Source organism: Mauremys reevesii, linkage group 1, assembly GCF_016161935.1.
Source record: "Mauremys reevesii isolate NIE-2019 linkage group 1, ASM1616193v1, whole genome shotgun sequence".
Taxonomy (NCBI): domain Eukaryota; kingdom Metazoa; phylum Chordata; order Testudines; family Geoemydidae; genus Mauremys; species Mauremys reevesii.
Genome location: NC_052623.1, coordinates 68,082,149 through 68,106,496, shown reverse-complemented (window position 1 = coordinate 68,106,496; position 24,348 = coordinate 68,082,149). Strand labels below are relative to the sequence as shown.

Below are 24,348 nucleotides of genomic sequence, written 5' to 3'. Positions count from 1 at the left end.
GTCCTTGTCCTTTTCTATTGCATGTATAAAACTGGGATAGTCATGCATAGATAACCCACTGTTTCAATGCGTTGTACATCATCCTCCAGTGGCTGGTTCAAGGGGGCTGCAGCAGGGTGGGTTGATCCACCTCAATCAAGGGAATTTAAAACAATTTAAATCATCAAGTGGAAAGCCTCAATTTAATTCACTGATTTTAATCAGCTTTTCCATTTGTGCATCAGTTATTTTCTAAAGTAAGGTACATTCATTGGTTGAGACAACCATTAAAACATGTTGATTTACAACTAACTAGAGTCGTTACGCTAGATTTGGTACCTCTTTTTGCTACCGAGGATACATTATAACTATATACATTTATTTAAGCAATGATACAGCTTAATATTTTCAAATTTTTATTAATTGTACATTTTTAGTATGTTAGAAAATGGTAAGATATATTCCTTTTTACTAGATAATTAACTTTTTGTCCATGGTTTGTGTCATACTTCATTTGAAAGGTGACTATCATTTAATTAAACAGACAAAACAGTATTTATTTTTTATATAAATGTTTTAAGAGATAAGTTTAGGCCTAAGCATATTAAAATTAAATCAGAATATAAAACATTAACAGAAATAATTCAAATAAAAAAATCTGATTTTATTTTTTTCCCCCCCAAAATTGATTTTTATCCAATTCGAATTAAAAATCTTCTTCTGCCACCAGCTAATATAGTTATTTCTGTAGCTCAAGTGGCAGAAAATTCAGGATGCAAGCCCTGATAATGATGCAGGATGGGGCCTAATGACAGTTGCACAAAAATAGAATTTTTTTTAACCTTTTTCCTTTCATACATTCCATAATTTAAATAAAATTTCTTTTAATGGTTTCTTATATGCAACATGGTAAATTCTTAGTCTTTTCCCACCATATTTGTTCGACAAAGAAGAATCAAGAATCTTGACTAACATCCAATTGACATACTCAGCACAAAGAATATTAAGTATTTCTTTACTCTTTCCTGGAGAAAGAATGGTGAATAAGATTGCATTTTGCACATGAAATTCGAGATAACCATATGAAGTGGAACTGTCCCAGTAATACAAGTGATCTTGACATAAGCACTGCATTTTGGCTCCCCCTGCTGGAAATAAGTCTTTAAAACAACTGATGCTATTAATGCAGTAAACCCTCCTTCACAATTCCTCCCACAAAAGTAAGGAGTGAGTAACTAAGTTTGTGGCTTTAGCCACCAAAGATGCATGACCTATGCTACTACAATTAAGAGTTACAGTGGTAATCTGTAACATACACAGCACCTACCTATGCATTTCTCAGATATCAGATTCAAAAAATTTGTATTAGAAATATCAGCTGGTCAGATGTCTATGTACTGATGCCATTAAGTATATATACACACATGCAGTAGAACCTCAGAGTTACGGACCCCAGAGTTACAAATTGACCAGTCAACTACTCACCTCATTCGGAACCAGAAACACACAATCAGGCAGCAGCAGAGACAAAAATCAAACAAAACAAACCCAAAACAAAACAAAAAAAACCCACCAGCAAACAGTACAGTACTGTGTTAAACATAAACTACTAAAAAATAAAGGGAAAGCTGTATAAGTCAACGTTCAGTTGTAAGCTTTTGAAAGAACAACCATAATGTTTTGTTCAGAGTTATGAACAACCCCCATTCCCAAGGTGTTCGTAACTTTGAGGTTCTACTGTATCATATTCTAGCTATGGTGTACCACAACAACATGGTCAAATAAACAAGCTGAGAGCTATTCGGGAAACAGTAGTTTCTCATTACAGGTATGCTAAATGGAGGAGGCGGCAAGTGGATGGCTTCAGATTACATAGTTCACACAAATGCTGTTTGCAAAAGGAAAACCTATTGATATACAGGGATTGGAGGGTGCTGTAATGGCAAAAGCTAGAGACAAAATTGTGGTTTCCAAGAATGATTATGTAGATATGGCACCTTACTCAGCAGATCTGCTCTCTGTATATTCAGTCAGATAAGTTGTTTCAAAAAATTGTTTTAATATTTCATCATTGTTAGCACAGCAGAGTCAACACAACGCTAGAAGAGCTACATTCTTTTCTGGATCCAGTACCAAAATTGTTTAATTTTGATTGCAGAACTTTTATTGCCGGCTGTGAACAAGCCAGAAGACAGCGTCACTTTCAGATCCTAGGTAGCCTTAGCAGATCTAGTAGCTTAAGTACACTTGCCCACATCAGGCTACATAAGACAAGAACTCTGGTTACAAGGAAACACTTTAAGAGAAGACAAATTTGCAGCAAATGGTTTAGAGAATTTTCTTTCACGTAGGACTTGGATAAATGTCTGAAACAAATGTAATACACCTGTACCCCGATATAACGTAACCTGATAGAACGCGGGTTCGCATACAACACGGTAAAGCTCTGACACACTACTCTGAGCAGCGTGTTAAGGGTGTTGGGCCAGGTTGGGGTTGAGGGGTTTGATAAGGAGCAGAGGGTCTCGGGGGCGGTCAGGGGCTCCCCCCCATGGTCTGGGGGGCAGGAGCTGTGGGAGGGCACTTTTGGGGGCCCCGCAGTCCCAGAGTGTCCTGGGGGATTAGCGGGGGGCCGGGAGCAGCTCGCTCTGGGGAGGGGGAAGGGATCACCCCTGCACTTACCAGCAGCGGCGGAAGCAGAGCAGCCTGGCCCCAGCCCGCTCCAGTCCGACAGGTCCCAGCCGCAGCGCTCCGCTTCCTGTCACAGGTGAGTACGGGGGGGCATCCTTTCCCCAACCTCCCTGCACTCACCTGCGGTGGGAACCGAACTGCTGCGGCTGGGAGGTGGCAGAGTGGAGTGGGTTGAGGCCACGTCACTCCGCTTCCTGCCGCTGGCGAGTGCAGAAGGCGTCTTTTTCCTAACCTCCCCGCACTCACTGGCGGCGGGAAGCGGAACAGCCCAGCTCCAGCCAGCTCCACTCCACCAGCTCCCAGCCGTGGCGCTCCGCTTCCCACTGCAGGTGAGTGCAGGACCTTTCCCCAGCCGCCTTCCAGCAACATGGCTGGGGCCACAGCAAGGAAAGCGGAGCAGGCTGAGGCCGCATTACTCCTCTTCCCGCCACAGGTGAGTGTGTGGGGGGGGCATCCTTTCCCCAACCTCTCCGCACTCGCCGACAGCAGGAAGCCGAGCGCCATGGCTGGGAGCAGGCTAGGGCCGGGCTGCTCGCTTCCTGCCGCTGCTGGTGAGTGCCTGTCAGGGGGCAGGGAGGGGTGGATAGAGGTCGGAGCAGTCAGAGGACAGGGGGGTTGGGTAGGGGGTCTCTGGAAGGGGCGGTCATGAAACAAGGAACGGAGGGGCAAAGCAAGTTTGATATAATGCGGTCTCACCTATAATGCGGTGAGATTTTTTGTCTCCCGAGGATTGCGTTATATCGGGGTAGAGGTGTACCAAATACAGCTCTCTCTAATAGTCACCTAGAGATTTAGGTTTTCCTGTATTTCTATAAAGTTACAAGTAATATTTTAAAACAACCTGGATCAAGTCAGATATTAGAAGGGGAGTTCGAAGGGCAACAGGAGAGAAATTCTGACATTGGAATAAGAAATAGGTAACAGTTTAAGTTCTAGGAGGTAGATGCCACAAGAAGAGATGGATACCAAACACTGTGGGCACAAGTAAGAGTTAGATACCCTGAAAGCTATTTGGATATGGTTACCTCAACTTTCAAGAGGTCAGCTCCACACCAAGAGAGAATGTCAAACAGTCAGAAAATTAGATTAGTAAAGGACAGTAGGATGTAGATGAGTTTTCTTTCCCCAGAGATGGGCAAAGGACAGAAGGCCAGCACTGCTACCTTCAGAAAACCTATAGCTCACTAATAAGGAAGCAGTACTGGCAATGACTTGAAGTTATTATTTGGTTGAGAAAAATACCCTACTTATAGCCAGATTATGAGAACAGTGGGAGTTTTCAAAAGTGTGTGGCACCCAGCAAGAGTTTTGCTCCAATTGTGGGTGTGCTGCTTTTTTATTAAATCTGGCACTTAGTCTCCCAAATTTTAGTGGCCTGGATTTTCTGCAGGACATAGATCGTGGGAGAGTTTGATTGAGTTTAAAGAGTCTAAACTGCTGTAGCCATCAAGGAAAATGGTAGCTGGAAAAAGTATTCCTATATTCAGAGTTTTTAACAGATATGTCCTTTGAAGCCTGCCCAAAGGCTATCGGTTGGGACCCACATGAGTGTTGAAACTGTTTAAGACTTTTTTTTAATGTTTTCATCACACTTTTGTTAAGTCTAGACAGTATTCACAGAACTACAAACTTCATACCCAACTTCAGATTTTTCCCCCTACTCAAAAATGAGCTAGATACAAGTAATACACTCCCAGTACATGTTCTCTATTTTTGCAAATTGTCTGAGATATTTGTATAAATTAGACACATTATATTGGTGGCTCCATTACCAAAAGAGATATACCAGAAATCCCAGCTTTAGGGTGTTAAAAGTTAAAATCTACATAAGGTAGCTCTGCTTTGTTCTTTTAAGACAGTTTTCAAGCAGCATGAATTAGAAAGTTTCTCAAGAGAGAGATGATCCTCTTGGATAAAAAACAAACAGATGATGTGTACTAGATTCTCGGACACTAAGATCAGTAATTTAAATACTACTGAAGAAAGTTACACAGCTCATGTTTTACTTGCTCCAGTGGTACCTGCATAGTTCGCATGTGACCCATGTTTTACCACAGTTGTCATGAGATACACAGACTACATTTGTTTTCACCTTTTTAAAACAGCAAAAATAAATTACAGAAGTTATATTTCCTCTCTTATCGTGTAATATTGAAACAATCTTAAGTGGCAGTCAGATGTTGGCACCACACAAGAAAGTAGCTTCATCCAAACCACATTTTGCTCTTTCCACAAAATAAAGTATCTATATTAGTGTGTGTCTAACACTTACGTTAAGTGTGCAATATCACCCTATTAGAAGACGTCGTCTCTGGTTTTGAATATTAAAAAAGCCAACCTGATGCCTCTTAAGTCCCCATAATGGTTAAAACACTATCTTCAAACAAACTCATCTAAATCAGGAAATCCACCTAGGAAAGTTCTTGAATACAGTTATTAAAAGAATTTTAAAAAGTGCATTTCTACCTGAAAATAAAATCCACCAGGAGGTAAGACATCATTTTAGAAAAAACTAGGAAAAGCCAGGAGTAAACTATCAAGTATTAATCAGTATATTACAAAATCTTAGCCTCAGATTTTCTTTAGCTCTATAGGATTTAAGTTTTGGGGGTGGTTTTAAACTTGAACTTGACTAACAAGCTAAAACCAGGAGAACCATGAAAGTGGACCTTGCAATCACTGTAAACGTCAAAGGTTATCTGACTACAGCTTCACTTTAAAAGGCCCAAAATGTGTGCCTCTCAACCATTATAAATTCCATATATTGTGCTATCAAAGCTTATAGCTTTCACTGAAATCACAAATTTAGTTTTGTTCATAATACAAGCTTGCAACACGCACCCCTCCCCATCTTCCTTAACTCCATCCTGAGTATCAGTTCTCAGTTCAAGTTGCATAGCTTGTAATTCACAAACAGAGGTTTTATAATTAAATGTAAAGTTCACTTAGTCTTTCCAATTTGAGGATAAGCAAGAATACATTTTGCACTGTGAGAGATGCAATTTCAAGAATGAAAAAAGCTTTATTTAGATGGAGTTAAAAAGAGCCTATCAACTTGAAAAGAGTTCCCAATTCCATCTAAATTTTGTATCTGCCATTGTTTCAAGTAACACTTAGAACAGCTATCAGATTAGTAAACATGTCAGTAAATTTGTTTACTTTGCATTTGTCAGCATTTTGTGTACAATTAGTTTTATTTATGCTGCACACACTTTAGGCCTTCCAAAACACTGTTTCTCAGTAAACTGCTGTAGCTGAGCTGAAAAACTTAAATTGCAGCAAGTAAAAATACAAACAAAAGTGGTGAGAGAGGTGGCAGTTCTGGTTATGTTCTCAGGACTGCTGTAAGATTTTTAAATATAAAGCAGGGAAGAAAACTTTAGATTAGATTTTTTTAATGGCATTTAAAAATATTCAGGTTATACCAGGCCAATGTTTTTGAAAGGTTGCTCTAATAGTCAACATTAAAAAAAATCTAGTGACCCTAACCCTAACCCATTTAAGACTCAGAATGCATTACCTTTTAAAATTTAACGGTATAAACTCGGAAAAATTCAGTGTAGTTTCAGCACACGAGTCTTCACTCTGCACCTATACCCACGGATTATCTGAAAACCTTCACCAGTGACAAATAAAAATTAATTCTGCCCTCTTAAATATATGAATTTCATCTCTCTCTCTCTCTCTCTATATATATATAAAAAGAGAGAGAGAGAGGGCAGAGATATAGATAGATATAAATGAAATACCAATGTTGACTATTTCACTGTTGATCATATTAACATCCTGTTCATTTACTTATCCCAAAATTTCAAACTCTCATCTGACACCATTCCTAATCTCAAAATGCCCCAAATGTCCTTTAACTGCCACAATCTCTAGCTTCTCCATTCACCCCCCCAATACAACTTTTGACACAGTTATGCATATTCCTAGAAGATTCTGAATCAGCCTCAAAGTTAAAAATTTAGGGACATAGAAAGATTTCATATTATATTCATTTTAACAGAATATGCTACACTGATTTATTGAATTCAATGAAAATATATACAAAGCCTCATCTCTTAGCATATATGAAAATGCCACATAATCTCCAGTTTGCTGCATAGAGTACTGCAGAAACTACAAAATTCAGGCTTGCCATTAAATATATAGGACCTTGCATATGCCATAGTTTCCTCTCAGGAGTTATTACTTTAGGGTCTGCAGGCCAACCTGTGTTAACAGCACAGGGTGAAGATGGATCTCTGGACTCATATCTAATCAGGGAAATCGATGTCATAAAGGATATAAGGTAGATTGGGCTCTCCAGCCCATACTGGAGGTGGTTGTGATTTCTGGACTTCTCAAGAAAGACAAGATGTTGTAGGCTCTGGTCTATAGCAGGTATGAACACTTCAGTCTAAGTGGTGGTGGACTTGCCGAGTCAGCATTTAAAGTAACAGTGGAAGCAGTAGTCTGTGCTTCATATTGTTACTGTGAGTGGTTATCAGCAGGAGTCAGTGTTAAAGCAGTGCTGAAACTTAAACTGAGATACCAGAATTTCAGGTGTTTTAACGAAAAACTCAACACACACCCCTCTCCCTAAAAACAGCTAATATTTTAGGAGACAAAGTAAAACACTCAGCCTTAGTTTTTGAAAGATTTTGTAATAGTTTTTTTATTATTATTAAAGCAACTACATTTGAGACTGTTACCTTACTGTGTTAAGACCACTCATAATTCATTCCAGTTAGGCTCCACTGGCTGGTGAAAACTTATAGCACTGATTTCAGTTATCACAAACTTCATCCTAACTTAGTGTTTCTTCACATGTCAAGAGGGCACACTCAACTACTATTTCCACAATGAAAGACTTGAGCAACTATCTACCAGAAGATCGCTTTATGGCAGAAATTCTTATTCTGCTCAGCTAAGAATCAAGGTTGCACAGTCTCAGCGTATTCAAGTGGAGAAGAAAAGGAAATGCAAGATACCTAAACCAAAACCTAGAATGACTTTAAAGTCAACCAAAAAGAGATTATGGATTGCTCAGCTCCACACCAGCTGACTCAGATGAAATGCCTCCATATGGGGCTGTAGATGCCCACTTTACCTTTTAAGAAGTTATTTTGTTATTTTATAGTGCTCAAGAGCATATGAGGTGCTTTGCAGAACAGATACAGTGACACAGTTCCTGCCTCAAAGAGCTTACCATATAACTTCAGACATGATACAATGAGTATGATACTAACAGTAAAGTCAGAAAGGACAAAGGGGTCTCCTTCTCACTCCTCACCTTGGGCCTATCTGCCCCCCAACCCTCAACACAGGTGTTATCACAGCCCTCAAACTGTAAGTTTATCCTGGTGCTCCCCTTCTCTCATCTCCCATGCCAAAACAGCTCTACTGCAGAGTACTGCTTAGTTCCTCCATGCACCCTTTCACAACAGTTTGGCCACCCACAGGATTGCGCCGAACACTGTGGAACCAGTGTAAGTATAAGTAAAAGGCCAATACACCCCTCTTTCCTACCTAAGGCCCTTCAGGCTTTGGATCTACAGGGCATGTCTACATGGCAATTAAAAACCCATGGCTGGCCCATGCCAGCTGACTTGTGCTTGCAGGGCTCGGGCTGTTTAATTACAGAATAGATGCTGAAGCTCAGGCTGCAGCCGGGGCTCAGGATCCTGTGAGGTGGAAGGGTCCAAGTGCCTGGACTCCAACCTGAGCCTGAACAGTTACACCACAATTAAACAGCCCCTTAGCCCAAGCCAGCTGGTACAGGCCAGGTGCTGGTGTCCAACTGCAGCATAGACATATCCATAGATAAATCTCTGCTTGTATTAAGGTAAAGGTTCAGGCTTAGCCCTATGAGTAAATCTCTACTTATATTAATGAAAAGGAGCTAAGTTACTGACAGTCAAATTGACCACCTGATTTTTGATCACTGAAAACCTTTAAAAAAATTCTTGAAAACATTTTTCAAAAGCAAGTATTTGGGTTTATATCAGTTTAAACCCAAATTTTTCATGTCCCGGATCTCCACAGACCTGCCCCACACACCCTCAAGAGTCTCTGCCGGATGGTTCAGTGTACCTGAACAGAGGGGGAACAAAGAGGGTAACTGCTGGTTGGTGGGTATTGCTGCTGGCCAGTGGGGGGAGCAAGACAGGTAGGGAGCCTGGTCCTGATAGCAACAGGACTGCAAGGAGGAGAGCACAAGTCTGCACGCAGTGAGTACTGGCCCCACAATTGCTTCCCCTGCCCTTCAGCATGGCTCCAGGGCACAGAGCCCCATTTGCTTTCCCCTGCCTGCCATGAGTGTGAGGCACCTGCTGTCTCCCCCAAGAGTACTAGGCACCCTATCTCCTCTGCCCATTGAGAATACTGGACACCCCTTCCTCCTCCCCCATCCACAGTACCTCCCCCCCACCCTCCTCAATGAGTACCAGGCACCTTCTTCCATCCCATCCAGAGTGCTGGAGTCAGGGACACCCATCCGCTTCCCCTGCCAGACAGAGCCTCCCCTCCCCAACTCCAGCTTGTCTACGGAGCTGAGAAGGCCCTTCATTTCCTGAGAATTTATCAGCGTTTATTACAAAAATTGATGATAAACACTGATAAATTCCCAGGAAATCAAGGGCCTCAGTTATACCCAATACTGCATAGCATACCTCCTTGTCTCTTATACTGAGATTTATCAAAGATGCTGAAAAATCATGCTGCCGTCAAATGCTTAAACACTGTTTCAAGTATAGCATGGATTCGTGAAAAGCATCCAAGAGTTAACTGCATGGCAATTTTTTGCAGGCAGTCATCTGAAGAAAGGCTATATTAAGAATGCCTAAATTACTGCAACACTTAGGTTTTAAGTCAAGTCTGACAACTTGTTTGCTGTAGGCAATTCAAAGTTGCCTTGAATGACAAGCAACCTTTAACTCCTAAAAGTTTAGGAAAGGTTTTACAAGTAGTTTATAATTTGGAGATTATGAATATATAAAGAGATGTGCACCATAGCAGTCTTTTTCTAGTGGCAGGTAAAAACATCCACACTTTATAAATGAAGTCATTTGCACTTCAGTAAAAGCTATCTTAGATTTTGCTAGCTTCTGATATTTACATGTCTGTTTAGAAAGTCTTCTGTTGGCTGAAGGGCACCTTCAAAAAAACAATTCTGTCTGAAAAAAGCTAGTCATTATGACTGTCATAGGAACACAAGACAAAAGAGCAAAAATGTTTTCAACACCAGAAATATTCAAAGAAATAATTTACACTTTAAAAGCTCACCTTTGTTGAAAGCACTTTAAATGTACTTTGCTCTGGTACTATGGAATGCAGAAGAACAAGCTTTAAGTTGTAGTCTTCTCCTGATGGAAGTCTCACCAATGCATTCAGCTGTTAACAGATAAACATATCTTTGTGATGACCACAGAGTACACTAGCTGCAATTTTCCATCGTAGCATTAATTTTAATCCTCCACTGCCAACTTTTAGTGATTAAATTAATGACCCTTCACTTGGAATGTTTTAATGAAATGTCAAGCACAAGACAGGAATTTCAAACTGCACTACTTCTTACTGCATTATTCAATAGTGATTTTAAAGTGCACTAAAAATAAATAGATTGTTGTTCCTAGCCACCAACTAGCTACTCAAAAAGCCTGTTATCTTATCAGTTTGATCCGCATTCTTTAGGAAAGTGTTGCATGACAATAAGAAGATAGCAAAACACTAACAATGGAACACAGAAAGATTATGCAGCTTTCCTCTTCCCACATACTTCAAACCTTTACTTATGAAGCAAGATGTGTGCATGTAATCTTGACTATTTAGATACTAACTGAACATGTATGGTTTTGTTCACAAAGAATTAACAGTTAAGCAACACAAACCCGTCTGCTGTCAGAATAAGAGAAACCAAGATTAATATGGTGCCAGTAATATACTAAACACAAATATAATGACACTAGATTGCAATGCTTCATTTAAACTGGTTACCTCATGTCATGATTGTCAGAATAGATCTGAGGATACCAAAAGCATGGGAAGTGAAACACCTATATGCTCTTTACACCAAAGTTTCTCAAACAGGGGTCACCCCTTGTGTAGGGAAAGCCCCTGGCGGGCCTAACCCGTCCACAGGTCTGGCCGATTGAGGCTCCCACTGGCCGCAGATCGCTGCTCCAGGTGGCCAGCGGGAGCCGCGATTGGCTGGACCTGCGGACGGGGCAGGTAAACACACCGGCTCGGCCCGCCAGGGGCTTTCCCTTCACAAGAGGCGACCCCTGTTTGAGAAACCCTGCTTTACACCACGTTCTCCCTTAACATTCTTGTAGAAAGCTGTATTTATTCTGCCTTTTTCAAGGGAATTGAATGGACTGAATGATGCGATACAGAATGTCTGTATCTGCAAATAGATGTCCTGAAAGATAGAGATGCATATCAACTAAGAAGTTATTTTTCAGTGAACTAATAATGTAATCACCTCTTTCTCAGAAAATTGTACACTGATGTCATCCTTCTGTGCATTCTTGATCATGAGAGTTACGATTACTTGAGATTCTGTTTGGTACCAGTCATACCTTTAAAAAGAGAAGGACATCAATACTAAGTTTTCTTGCACATGGTTCAAAAACATGTAAGTGAACCACAGTGAGAGAAAACTCAAGTATTGTAGAGCACAACAACATTATAGGATTTTGTGTTAACTGTTTTGAATTTACATAACACAAAAGGCTGAGGTTAAGCAAGCAGAATGAAGTTATGAGTAGATTTCCCCTTCTTCCCCAACAGTTAGATCAATGCACTTGAGCAAACAAGAACTGCTAGTGGAACAGAAAAAATGTACAACTGCTCTACCAAGAAGCAAAAATCAAAATAACTAATTCACACAATTAAATCTCCAAAAATCTACTTATTACCAAGTATCACAATACTATTTTGCTCGTGTATTGTGTTTTTCATTCAAGGATCTAAAAGCACCGTATGAATATGATATACCAACACACATATAGGCAAGTCTTCTGATCCTAACTGATCTAGAATTAGCGACAGAACCCAGAAGATCTAGAGTGCATTCCCTGTTCTAGATGTTAGATAACACTTCTTCCTTTGAAGGGTTAATTGAGCCTGAATTTCAAGTAAATTGTTTGAAGCAAACTGCTTCTTACAAGACCTGCTGCCACCTTCTGAATCCACTGAAGCATTTAGAGGAAGAACAGTCTTATGTAGCAAGAGAGCAGGCTGGGTGGCTTGAGTGGTGGAAGGTAAAAAAGGGACAGAGGACTGAATACAACTGGCTGCACTGAACTTACTCCAGAAGAGGGCAAATTAAGGTAAAATTTGAGGGCTTAGCCTGCAGTTCTTAGACTTCTAGTGCTCTGTGTTTTTTCACCATTAGACTTTCTATTTAGCCTCTTCAGAACTGAAGTCATTTTTGAGACAATTAGTCATGAGCATGGCCAGGTGGTGAACAGGCCACTGGGGGAGGCTAGCCCCCAGCCCCTCCCCTTCTGCCTTGCCCTCTCCCTTTCTGCCCCCCTCCCCTGCAGGAACCCAGAGCACCCCCATCACAGCCCCCAACCCCTGAGTGCCAGGCAGCACAGTCCCAGTGCCCCAGTCCTGGGCAGTGCTGCACCGAGTCGGCAACAGGCTGGCTCTCCCCAGCCCCCGACAGAGCCAGCCTGGGCCACGGAAGAGTGCCGGAAACTGCAGGAGGTGGCCTGGGAGCAGGGCCACGTCAAGTTGTTTGGGGAGGCACAGCCTCCCCCCAGCCTATGATACCCATAGCCTGTGGTCAGGAGGTCTGGCTTAAACCTTAAAATGCAAAGAGAATGACCCAAAGCCATTTTATTACAAACAACATATAGCAGTCAGTCATCATCAATTACCACAGTGGTAGCTAAGCTTACCAGTTTCACCCTATACTTAATATTAGGGAACAGGTATCTGTCAACTATTACTACAGAATTCACTTTTTCATCAATTTATACTGTATGAATACAATCATATATAGCAGGCCTGCACAACATGCGGCCCACGTGGGCTCACTGTGCGGCCCGCAGGGGTGGGGTGGGGGCTGAGGAGGGGACTGAGGCGCGAGTGGGGGCAGGTGAGCCGACGGCTGGCCCCAGCTCACCGCCCCTCCGCCTCGTCCCCTGAACGCTCCGTCCCGCTTCTCCCTCTACCCCCACACAAATCCGCTATTCGTGAGGGAAGCCTGGGAGGGCAGAGAAGCGGTGCGGCAGCTTCGTGCTCCGGCCCCGGGAGGCGGAGACGGAGCCAACGTGAGCTGGGGCGGGGGGGGCCGCCCACGCCGCAGCAGGTAACCCGGGGGGGTGGGTGGAAAGAGGGAGGGGGCGCAGGGGAACCGCTCCCCGTCCCAGCTCACCACCGCCTCCCTGGGCCTGAGCACGAAGATGCCGCTTGCTTCTCAGCCCTCCCAGGCTTCCCGCGCGAACAGCTGATTCGCAGGAAGCAGGGGGGCTGCGAGCTCGGCCTAACCTGGTACTCCAGGTGCTGCGCGTCGGCGGCGTGGCCCAGCTCCAGCCGAGCGGCGCGGCTGTAATACTGCCAGCCACCTCCAGGCACCGCAGTTAGGGGGCAGGGAGCATGGGGGGGGAGTTGGATAGGGGGCAGGGGAGTTCAGGGGGGTGGTCAGGGTGGAGGTGTGGATAGGGGTTGGGGCAGTCAGAGGGCGGGGAACAGGGGGTTGAATGGGGGCAAGGGTCCTGGGGGGGCCATCAGGAAGGAGGGGGAGGGTGGATGGAGTGGCGGGGGGCAGTCAGGGGACAGGGAAAGGGGGTGGATGAGACAGAGGTCCCGGGGGGGTGGGGGCAAGCCACAACCCCTTTGTGGGGTGAGGAGGGAACCGGATGTTAAGATTTTGGCAGCTCATCACTGGCCAGGGGGGTGGGAGGCTGAGAAGCTGAGAGGGCAGGCAGTGGCAGGGGGTGAGTATTCGAGCCGGGGAGGTGGGAGGGGCTGAGAAGGCGAGCAGAGGCGCAGGTGAGCTAGGGGCGTGGGGGTCTAAGGAGGCGAGCGGGCGGGGAAGGGGGGCAGGTGAACCACAGGGGATGGGGGGGGGGCTGAGGGGGCGAGTGAGCAGGCAGCGGCGGGGTGGTGGGTGAGCCAGCAGTGGGGGAGGAGGCCTGTAGAGGCAAGCGGGGGTGGGGACCTGAGGAGACGAACTATGAGTCAGTGGCTGACCTGTTCTACTGATCTGGTCTGGCTCCCATCCCCTCGCCAAGGGTTGCAGCTGTCTGGAGGTGCCTGCCTTCCACGCCTTCCTCAGTCACAGCTCATTCACTCAACAGGGCAATTGATTACAAAGTGGGGGGAAGATCTTATTCTAGTCCTAGCAAAAAGACTTTTCTTTTACCTTAATTATACTACCTTAGGGGCTTGCTATAACATATTACCAAGGTTCAATACCGCTGTTTCAGCGGGGCAGCCCTGGGGAAGGAGGTTTTTTCCCGCGGGGCGGGCGGCGCTTGGGGGGGGACGACACACTGAGCAGCGCTGGGGGGGGAGGGGGGGTTGGCCCTCAGCTGTTTTCTTTGGAGTAATATGGCCCTCGCCACTTTACAAATTGTGCAGGCCTGATATATAGGAATCTCTCTGCTCTGATGCCTAAGCAATACCTAAGGTAGGTACAACTGAGAAGCGGTATGTTTTGCCCCAGTTGAACATCAGTTGGGATACCTAATCCCAAATCACTAGATACGTTCTGTGAGCAGAGCATCTTCAGTGGAGTTCTTGGCCTGACAACAGCCTGTGTACGTGGACTTTTTAGGACCTACTGAAAAGCCGATCTACAAATACACTTTCTGAGAGGATGGGCTGGGGAGTTTAGTGTTGACATACTAACTAAAGTCATTGCATCTGGGCTTCTGAAGATTCTGAAGCTTATACTCAGAGGACAGGCACACTAAGCATATCTAAATAAACTAATAATATATCTTTTATACCACCAGGTTAAATTTGAAGTTTATGATACATTGTGGCTCCTTACTGCTTCAGAGATTATTTGGTATTTACACAAATCCAAACCATAAACACAATCAGCAAACATATCTGATCCAGTGTACAGAATTTAGTTTTAACGTGTGCATTATAGAACAGACAAAATTTACAATTTGGAATAACGGCTTGCTACAAATACATATGCTATTTAAAATGATTGTTAAATTATGTAAAGTGTAACAAAGCTAAAAAAGACTTACTTGATTTTTGATGGATGAGTTTGCTGTCCTGTAGTCTGATTGTAGCACATGACATTTGAAATACATGAAAAAGTTAAATTAGTATAGTTCACTGTATCATGATGTACTTTTCAAAGAAACATTCATTATCTAATATATACATACATTGTACATCATTAACTAAATTGTCTTTTTCTCCTCTTGCATTAACTAAGTTAAACAAACATTTTGAAAATAATTAGTCCCATAACCATTTATGTAGGACCAGCACGAAAGAGTTTGAAATCTTTAGATGGGAGAAAAATAAAGAACTGGAACGCTCTGAAGTCACAAGTGACTGGAATGTTCTGAAATCCAAGTGCTTTATAAATAGTAATTCAAATTCTCAATTCAGCCACCTTCTCAGGCGGTAAGTATTATATCCATTTTGCAGCTAACAAAAGACACAATGGTTAAATGGATAACCTAAAATCACAAAGGAAATCTACAGTAGAGCTGGGAATGTAACCCAGAGTTCTTGACTTCCAATCTTTCGCTTTTAACCACAAGGCCATTGCCCTTGTGTATAACACTACTCCTGTCAGACTTTCCACATAGAACCTATTTTCAATATGCGTAAATTGGGGGTAGTTTGAGACCAACAGTCTCAAGGACCAGTGCAAGTTTCCAACGTCATCTCAGACTTTGATACTATTTCTAGAGACACAAGTTCAAAGGTTTTACCATGGCACATAGAAAGAGGCAACTAAAAAATGAACTAGAGTGTCAGCAGAATAAAAATCTGCTTAGGTAACAGTTCATGCACTTTTAAAGCACTTAATAAATTACAATTAAAAGAAATTATAATGCTTAAGTGGAATTGCTTAATCTTGCAAGATTAATCATCAATTGTGCAAAGGAAAAAATTAGACTTGCTTTATTATAAAACGTATGCCGTTGATATAACTGCTAGAACTGTGTGCTTGTTTAATCCTTCCTAAGAGTCTCCATAAGCCTGACATCAACAAGGAGCAGGATTTTAGGCTAAAGTTAACCCCCCACAAAAAATGCTATGTAGCAGGAAGATTTAAGTTAGTTTTATAGCCTGTTAATAATGAAGCAACTAAGTAAAGTCTCAAAGCATGCTCTTGTTTAGTGCCATAATTAAGAGTAAGCAGCAAGTATGTTAAGAAAAAGCCTTACCATTTCAGTCTGTGATCCTGCTGTAGGGACAAAAACAAGTTGCATTTTTCAGACGAGCAACATGTTTAATGTACAAGGCAGATTTGCTTCTTTCAACTTTCTTCAACTATTCAGAGAGATTCTGTATTTGTCTCATAACACTATTTGTATCTAGGGATTTAATTTCAAAAGTCATGCGAAAGGACAACTGCAACACAAAAGTATGTTCTGATTAACAGAATGATTGCACTTTCTGATCAATAGTTCCTAACAAGTGAAGATGTAACAGACTTCTGTTAGGACATGAAGGCTTTGGCAAATCAGCACCTAAAGCTTTGGTTTAAGATCTTCTACAGTAGTTTGTATCTTGCTATCCATACACTGGACAGTCATGCTCAAGTTTGTAAGATAATTCTGATAAGGACTCTAGTTTCACAGAAGAGAGTGATGACATTTAACTAAAGAAGAGTTAAGGTTATTTGGGCAACCTTAACTGTGCAATACCATACTATGAACATTTTTTCCATAGAAAACTTAAAAAAAAAATGCCAGAAATTCTAATTTAGAGATATTTAAGGTTGGTCCCCCTTTCAAGAAGTGAATAGCAAAGTAAAAAAAAAAAATCACTGCTTTTTGCTTTTTTGCTTCTTTATAATGCACGAGAGTGCTTCAAAGATTGTTTTAAAAAAACCTCTGCTTTACTAACATTAATAATACCATGTTTTGAATTCTATGTTTGCTAGAAAATCCTCTGGAGAATCAGTAAAATGACGTCATAAGATGACTAAAACATGAACAGTTGAGGGAGAGGAAGGTGTTTAGGCAGATTGAGTAAAACAGGGACAAGAACAAGCTCAACACTTGGAAGAAAAGCTCGGTGTGGCATATAACATGACATCCTCTCCCCTTTGGAAATGGAAAAACTCCAACCATAGTCCTTCAAAGTGTTCCTCCAGCAAAATCAAGACAGCCAACACTTGATATTCTTGTTATTTCTTCAGCAAAAGAGAAAAGCCACTGAAAAAAATCTTGAGGCCATCTTTATATGATATAAATAGGACCCTACCAAATTCACGCCTATGAAAAACACATCACGAACCATGAAATCTGGTCCCCCCAGGCAATCTGGTCTTTTGTGTGCTTTTACCCTATACCAGGGGTTGGCAACCTCTGGCACGCGGCTCGCCAGGGTAAGTACCCAGGCCAGTTTGTTTACCTGCCGCATCAGTTTGTTTACCAGCACAGCCCTCGCCCGCGCCGCTTCCCGCTGCCCTCATTGGCCTAGGACAGCAAACCGCGGCCAGTGGGAGCCTCGGTTGGCCGAACCTGCCGATGTGGCAGGTAAACAAACTGGCCCGGCCCACCAGGATGCTTATCCTGGCAAGCTGTGTGCCAGAGGTTGCTGACTCCTGCCCTATACTACACAGATTTCAAGGAAGAGACCAGCATTTCTCAAATCGGGGGTCCTGACCCAAAACGAGTTGCAAGGGGGGGGGGTCATCACAGGGTTATTTTTGGCAAGTTGCCGTACTGCCACCCTTACTTCTGCGCTGACTTCAGAGCTGGGCGGCCAGAGAACAGCGGCTATTGGTCAGGTGCCCAGCTTTGAAGGCAACGCCCGGCCAGCAGCAATGCAGAAATAAGGATGGCAATACCATACCATGCCATCCTTCTGCTCTGCTGCTGGCAGCGACTCTACCTTCAGAGCTGGGCTCCCGGCCAGCAGCTGCCACTCTGCAACTGCCCAGCTCTGAAGGCAGCGCCACCCCCAGCAACAGTGCAGAAGTAAGAGTAGCAGTACCAGATTCCCACCTACAATTACCTTGCAACCACCTCATAACTCCTTTTCGGGCCAGGACGCCTACTATTACAACACTGTGAAATTTCAGATTTAAATAGCGGAAATCATGAAATTTACGATTTTTAAAATCCTGTGAACATGAAAATGACCAAAATGTACTGTGAATTTAGTAGGGCCCTAGATATAAAGCATAAGTACCAGACTGACAAAAAAAGTTATGTTCCTCTGCCATTTGTTGTTAAATTAATATCAACTCGCACTGCCCCCACTGATCTTTCTTTCCCAGTACACACTCTGAAGGGAGTAAGTCTGCAGATAAAGTCACAGTATAGGAGAAAGTAGCCTTATGAGCTACTCCTTCATATCCACAGCCGACACATCTATGAAGCCCTTGGGCAACTTAGGAAAAGTAGGTTGTGCCAAAGTGTGAGAAAAGCTGCACTAAGGTGCATGCTCTCTGTCAGACTGGCCAACCCACATGAAGAATTAGTACAAAGTTGACCACTGCTTCAGATAGTGCTCTCTCACTGAACACTGCATTACTACTCCAGATCACAGCTGGTGCCAGCAACTAGTAGGAGCATGGCTATTGCTACTTTATCATGGTGTCACAGCTAGATGGATGAGAATGGTTCTTTTGACAAAGGAAACAGACTTCAGAGATTTGGAGGCCCAAATCTCTCACTCTCCATTTTTTTTCCAGCCCCACACCTATCAATCTTGCCAACTTTTATTTTGGGGTACAGAGTGCAAGACATGCTCCAACATCACTACAGAGATCTTACATTAAGTTGGTCTCCCTGTACTTCTACACAAGGGCAGCATATGGAGTCAAAACTGTGTGGCTCCTAATAGAAATTGGATTTGTTTAAGATTATGTTAATTGGCAGCATTTACCAACACAAGATTTGCATTACAACTATGAAAGTTTCTGAAATACCAGGATTTTTGTTTTCAAAGTCTGAACTTGAAATAGGTACTTTTCCAATTTGCATGACTAATTCTGGCACAGATTTTTTCCTTCAAAAATCTAAAGAAACTTTCATAAAATTTAAGCAAAAAAAGTCTTGGGGCACTGATCCTCTCAGAAACAATTGGAGCATCTAGTAGTTTATTGTAAACAAAGGCAAGTGCTATAAAGATTTCAGATTTTGAAAGAATGTTTAAAAGCACAGCAAATATCAAAACAAGTACAAAATAAATGAAACCATCCTTACTGTTTAGTTTTTCTTCGCATCTTTTAATCCAAATAGTAAAAGAAGTACCCACATCTAGAAGAGATTGAATATATAACAATTCAGTATCTCAAATCTACTGCTCCAAAAAATGGGTACTATTACTTGTCATGATGATGCATAAAGGGCAGACTTGCATCAATGGAACTGGTTTGTTTTGATTCTTAAATATAGAAGACTAGATACAATATTAAGTGTCAGGACTCCTTCAAACCAATTATATTATGTTTGATATTAGTGTTTAATTACATAACTAACTCCCCAGCTTTGTTGAGATGGATGTTAATATACATAGAACTGATTAGCAGTTCAGTTAGCAAGTCAAATTAAGTTTGAACTGACCCAAATCTAGTATTCAGCTTTCAGGCTTCTTCACCACTTCCATTTAACTGTTCCCAAAGATGGTAAACATCTCTCCTCTGTTCTTAGAATGATCCCCTCAAATACTAATCCACATGCATTCCACTTGAACAAGTACAGAAAAGTCAGTCTATTTGAGGGTAATCCAAAATTGTGGAAAAAAAAGTTTACAGATGACCCCCAACTTAATGTTTTTCTAGGGGTTTCTAGTTGTATTAGAAAGTTAAGAGGGAAGAGAAATCAAGATTCTAGCTGTCTATTAAGTAACAATAAGATAGAGAAAGAATTTTCTAGAAGCCTCAAGTTACTGGGTGAAGTCACAAGTAATTAGCAAATAGGGTTTGGGGTGCAGTTGTGGATTACTGGGCATGGTCTTCACTTCCAGTTTTGCCAGCACAGCTAGGTCACGCAGGAGTGTAAAAAAAACAAAATCACAACCCTAACTGACATAGTTATACCAGCAAAAGCCCTAGCACAGACATAGCTCATCTTATTCAGAGAACTGGGTTTTGCTGGTATAAGATGTCTCTCTACTAGGAGTCAGAGTAGCAGCCGTGTTAGTCTGTATCCGCAAAAAGAACAGGAGTACTTGTGGCACCTTAGAGACTAACAAATTTATTTGAGCATAAGCTTTCGTGGGCTACAGCCCACTTCGTCAGATGCATAGAATGGAACATGTAGTAAGAAGATATATATACACATACAGAGAACATGAAAAGGTGAAAGTTGCCATACCAATTCTAAGAGGCTAATTAATTAAGATGAGCTATTATCTGCAGGAGAAAAAAAACTTTTGTAGTGATAATCAGGAAGGCCCATTTCAGACAGCTGACAAGAAGGTCTGAGGATACTTAACATGGGGAAATAGATTCAATTTGTGTAATGACCCAGCCACTCCCAGTCTCTACGCAAAAGAATAAATGGACACAAATCTAATATCAGGAATCAACGTTAAAAAAACCAGTAGGAGAACACTTCAACCTCTCTGGTCACTCAGTAACAGACTTAAAAGGTGGTAATTTTGCAACAGAAAAGCTTCAAAAACAGACTCCAATGAGAAACTGATGAACTGGAATTAATTTGCAAACTAGATACCATTAACTTGGTCTTGAATAGAGACTGGGAGTGGCTGGGTCATTACACAAATTGAAACTATTTCCCCATGTTAAGTATCCTCACACACAAACACACAAAAAGGGGGGGGGGGGAGAGGGTGAAGGGGAGGATTGGACATTTATATGAACAAGAATATCCAGAGTCACCACAATTAACAAAAATTTTACCAGAAATACTAAAGCTCTCTTTCAGGCTTTAAGGCAATCCCTAGAAATCATGATGAGAATGGAGGTGTGCAGGCGAATTATCCCACAACTGTTAACTGCAGGATTCTGACATTTTCCCCTTGGTATTAGGTACTGGCCACTGTCTGAGATAGACTACTAACTAAATGGGCCTTGGATCTGATCAAGTATGGCAATTCTTACGTTCCTATGTGTGCTTTATTATTTCATGTAACTTGAGGGTTTCAGTTTCTCAGTGTTCCCTCCCTATACCCCAGAAAAATATTTATTTTTTGGGTGGTGGCCTAGAGAGGATTCCCAACCACCGTGGATAAATCATTTTGTTCTGAACTGCCTTGCAGCTTATCAAGACTGTAATGACCAAACTCTTCCTTTTCCCATAATTGGAAAAAAGGCCAGTTTTTCAAAAGCTCCATACTTCACCAATTTAACAGTTCAGGAATCCAGAGAGATTAATGTATTAGTAACTCCATAGGACAGAAAACTAGGTCCTTAACCCAACCAAAAGTAAGTTAAGAGATGAAAAATGGGAAACATTATACTGAAAACTACAGAAGAGTGTTTAATCGAAGGTAAGAGAGCCACAAGCATAGTTTATGAGCTCAGACATATATCTGGAGTTGTGTAAACTCCAAAAAAACTGTGCAGAGAAAGTTGTGTTTTACTTAGTTTACAGCGGGGATTGGCAACCTTTGGCCCGCGGCCCGTCGGGCCAGTTTGTTTACCTGCTGCATCTGCAGGTTCGGCCGATCGCGGCCCCTATTGGCCGCGGTTCACCGCTCCAGGCCAATGGGGGCTGTGGGAAGCGGCGCTGGCCGAGGGGTGTCTTGGCTGCGATCGGCTGAACCCGCAGATGTGGCAGGTAAACAAACTGGCCGGTGGGCCACGTGCCAATGGTTGCCAATCCCTGGTTTACAACTTCACATTGTATAAGAGGAATTCAGTCTATTTGTAGGCTTTTCCATGATGCTCATCACTATAGTTCCAGATCAAACACCTGAATTTATCTGCAACGTATGTCTGAAGCAGGGAAATATCCCCATTTAACCCATAGGGAACTGAAACACATGGGCTTACATTTTCAGAAGTGACTATTGATATTCTGTGGCCAACTCTAGATGCCTTAAAAGGGCTTGATTTTCACATGAGGGAATGCTCTGTGCTTCCCAAAAGTTAGGCCCATTTCACATGATCTAGCTGGGTATCCAAAAGTTGTGGCACCTAAATCACTAATCACTTCTGAAAATCATATTCTTCAATTTATCCTGAACCTTATAGAAGCTTTTAAATATTTACTGATTAGTGTGCAAAGAGAAGCGTAGTTTCAATACTTACTGTCCAATTTCTGTCCTTCTTTGAAAGACTCTAGAGCAGAAGCATAGTTTTTGATATGGTATTCACTTATCCTGACATACACACAGAAAAAAACCAAAGGCACAGTAGTTATGTTTCCAATCAAATTCACACTTCTGCTGAGCATAATATATTTTACTTTACACTGTATCTGGGTGGAAAAGTAGTACATGATCTATTAAATTTGCCGTTAATAAACAAAAGCTACAAATTTGCCATAACTGTAATTTTTAAGTTACAATTAAGTGGGATGCTAAGAACAGAATAACATTGCAAAGGTAGAAACATGGGGGAATTTGGCACATTGTCTATTAATACAAGGGCTCTATTATAGACTCATAGACTTTAAGGTCAGAAGGGATCATTATGATCATCTAGTCCAGGGGTCGGCAACCTTTCAGAAGTGGTGTGCCGAATCTTCATTTATTCACTCTAATTTAAGGTTTCACATGCCAAAGTAATATATTTTAACATTTTTTAGAAGGTCTCTTTCTATAAAAGTCTATAATATATAACTAAACTATTGTTGTATGTAAATAAGGCTTTTAAAACGTTTAAGAAGCTTCTTTTAAAATTAAATTAAAATGCAGAGCCCCCCAGGCTGACAGCCAGGACCCAGGCAGTGTGAGTGCCACTGAAAACCAGCTCGCGTGCCGCCTTCGGCACCCCTGTCATAGGTTGCCTACCCCTGATCAAGTCTGACCTCCTGCACAATGCAGGCCACAGAATCTCACCCACCCACTCCTATAACAAACCCCTAATCTATGTCTGAGTTACTAAAGTCCTCAAATTGTGGTTTGAAGACCTCAAGCTGCAGAGAATCCTCCAGCAAGTGACCCGTGCCCCATGCTGCAGAGGAAGGCGAAAAACCTCCAGGGCCTCTGCCAATCTGCCCTGAAGGAAAATTCCTTCCTGACCCCAAATATGGTGATCAGTTAAACCCTGAGCATGTGGGCAAGACTCACCAGCCAGCACCCAGGAAAGAATTCTCTGTAGTAACTCAGATCCCACCCCATCTAACATCCCTTCACAGACCACTGGGCATACTTACCTGCTGATAATCAAAGATCAATTGCCAAATTAATTGCCAAAATTAGGCTATCCCATCATACCATCCCCTCCATAAACTTATCAAGCTTAGTCTTGAAGCCAGATATGTCTTTTGTCCCCACTACTCCCCTTGGAAGGCTGTTCCAGAACTTCACTCCTCTAATGGTTAGAAACCTTCGTCTAATTTCAAGTCTAAACTTCCTAGTGTCCAGTTTATATCCATTTGTTCTTGTGTCCACATTGGTACTAAGGTTAAATAATTCCTCTCCCTCCCTAATATTTATCTCTCTGATATATTTATAAAGAGCAATCATATCCCCCCATAACCTTCTTTTGCTTAGGCTAAACAAGCCAAGCTCTTTGAGTCTCCTTTCATAAGACAGGTTTTCCATTCCTCGGATCATCCTCATAGCCCTTCTCTGTACCTGTTCCAGTTTGAATTCATCCTTCTTAAACATGGGAGACCAGAACTGCACACAGTATTCCAGATGAGGTCTCACCAGTGCTTTGTGTTACGGTACTAACATCTCCTTATCTTTGCTCGAAATACCTCGTCTGATGCATCCTAAAACCGCATTAGCTTTTTTAACGGCCATATCACATTGGCGGCTCATAGTCATCCTGTGATCAACCAATACTCCGAGGTCCTTCTCCTCCTCTGTTACTTCCAACTGTTGTGTCCCCAATTTATAACTAAAATTCTTGTTATGAATCCCTAAATGCATGACCTTGCACTTTTCACTATTAAATTTCATACTATAACTATTACTCCAGTTTACAAGGTCATCCAGATCTTCCTGTATGATATCCCGGTCCTTCTCTGTGTTAGCAATACCTCCCAGCTTTATGTCATCCGCAAACTTTATTAGCACATTCCCACTTTTTGTGCCAAGGTCAGTAATAAAAAGATTAAATAAGATTGGTCCCAAAACTGATCCCTGAGGAACTCCACTAGTAACCTCCTTCCAGCCTGACAGTTCACCTTTCAGTATGACCCGCTGTAGTCTCCCCTTTAACCAGCTCCTTATCTACCTTTCAATTTTCATATTGATCCCCATGTTTTCCCAATTTAACTAATAATTCCTCATGTGGAACTGTATCAAATGCCTTACTGAAATCGAGGTAAATTAGATCCACTGCGTTTCCTTTGTCTAAAAAAATCTGTTACCTTCTCAAAGAAGCAGATCAGGTTGGTTTGGCACGATCTACCTTTTGTAAAACTATGTTGTATT

General features: G+C 42.1%; 1 protein-coding gene across 3 annotated transcripts in view; it reads right to left on the bottom strand.

Moving 5' to 3' along the window:
* SUGT1 (SGT1 homolog, MIS12 kinetochore complex assembly cochaperone) overlaps nucleotides 1–24,348 on the bottom strand; it is a 53,048-nt gene that overhangs the window by 19,497 nt on the left and 9,203 nt on the right. For all 3 annotated transcript variants that reach the window (XR_005596219.1, XM_039530428.1, XM_039530437.1), the window contains 6 exons: nucleotides 22,049–22,119; nucleotides 19,035–19,088; nucleotides 16,038–16,057; nucleotides 14,877–14,911; nucleotides 11,138–11,234; nucleotides 9,940–10,047 (listed from right to left, as the gene is read on the bottom strand). Coding sequence is in view for 2 of the 3 variants with exons in the window: in XM_039530428.1 (XP_039386362.1) it covers nucleotides 9,940–10,047; nucleotides 11,138–11,234; nucleotides 14,877–14,911; nucleotides 16,038–16,057; nucleotides 19,035–19,088; nucleotides 22,049–22,119 (385 nt within the window). In the remaining variant the exon portion in view is untranslated. The remainder of the gene's footprint in view (nucleotides 1–9,939; nucleotides 10,048–11,137; nucleotides 11,235–14,876; nucleotides 14,912–16,037; nucleotides 16,058–19,034; nucleotides 19,089–22,048; nucleotides 22,120–24,348) is intronic.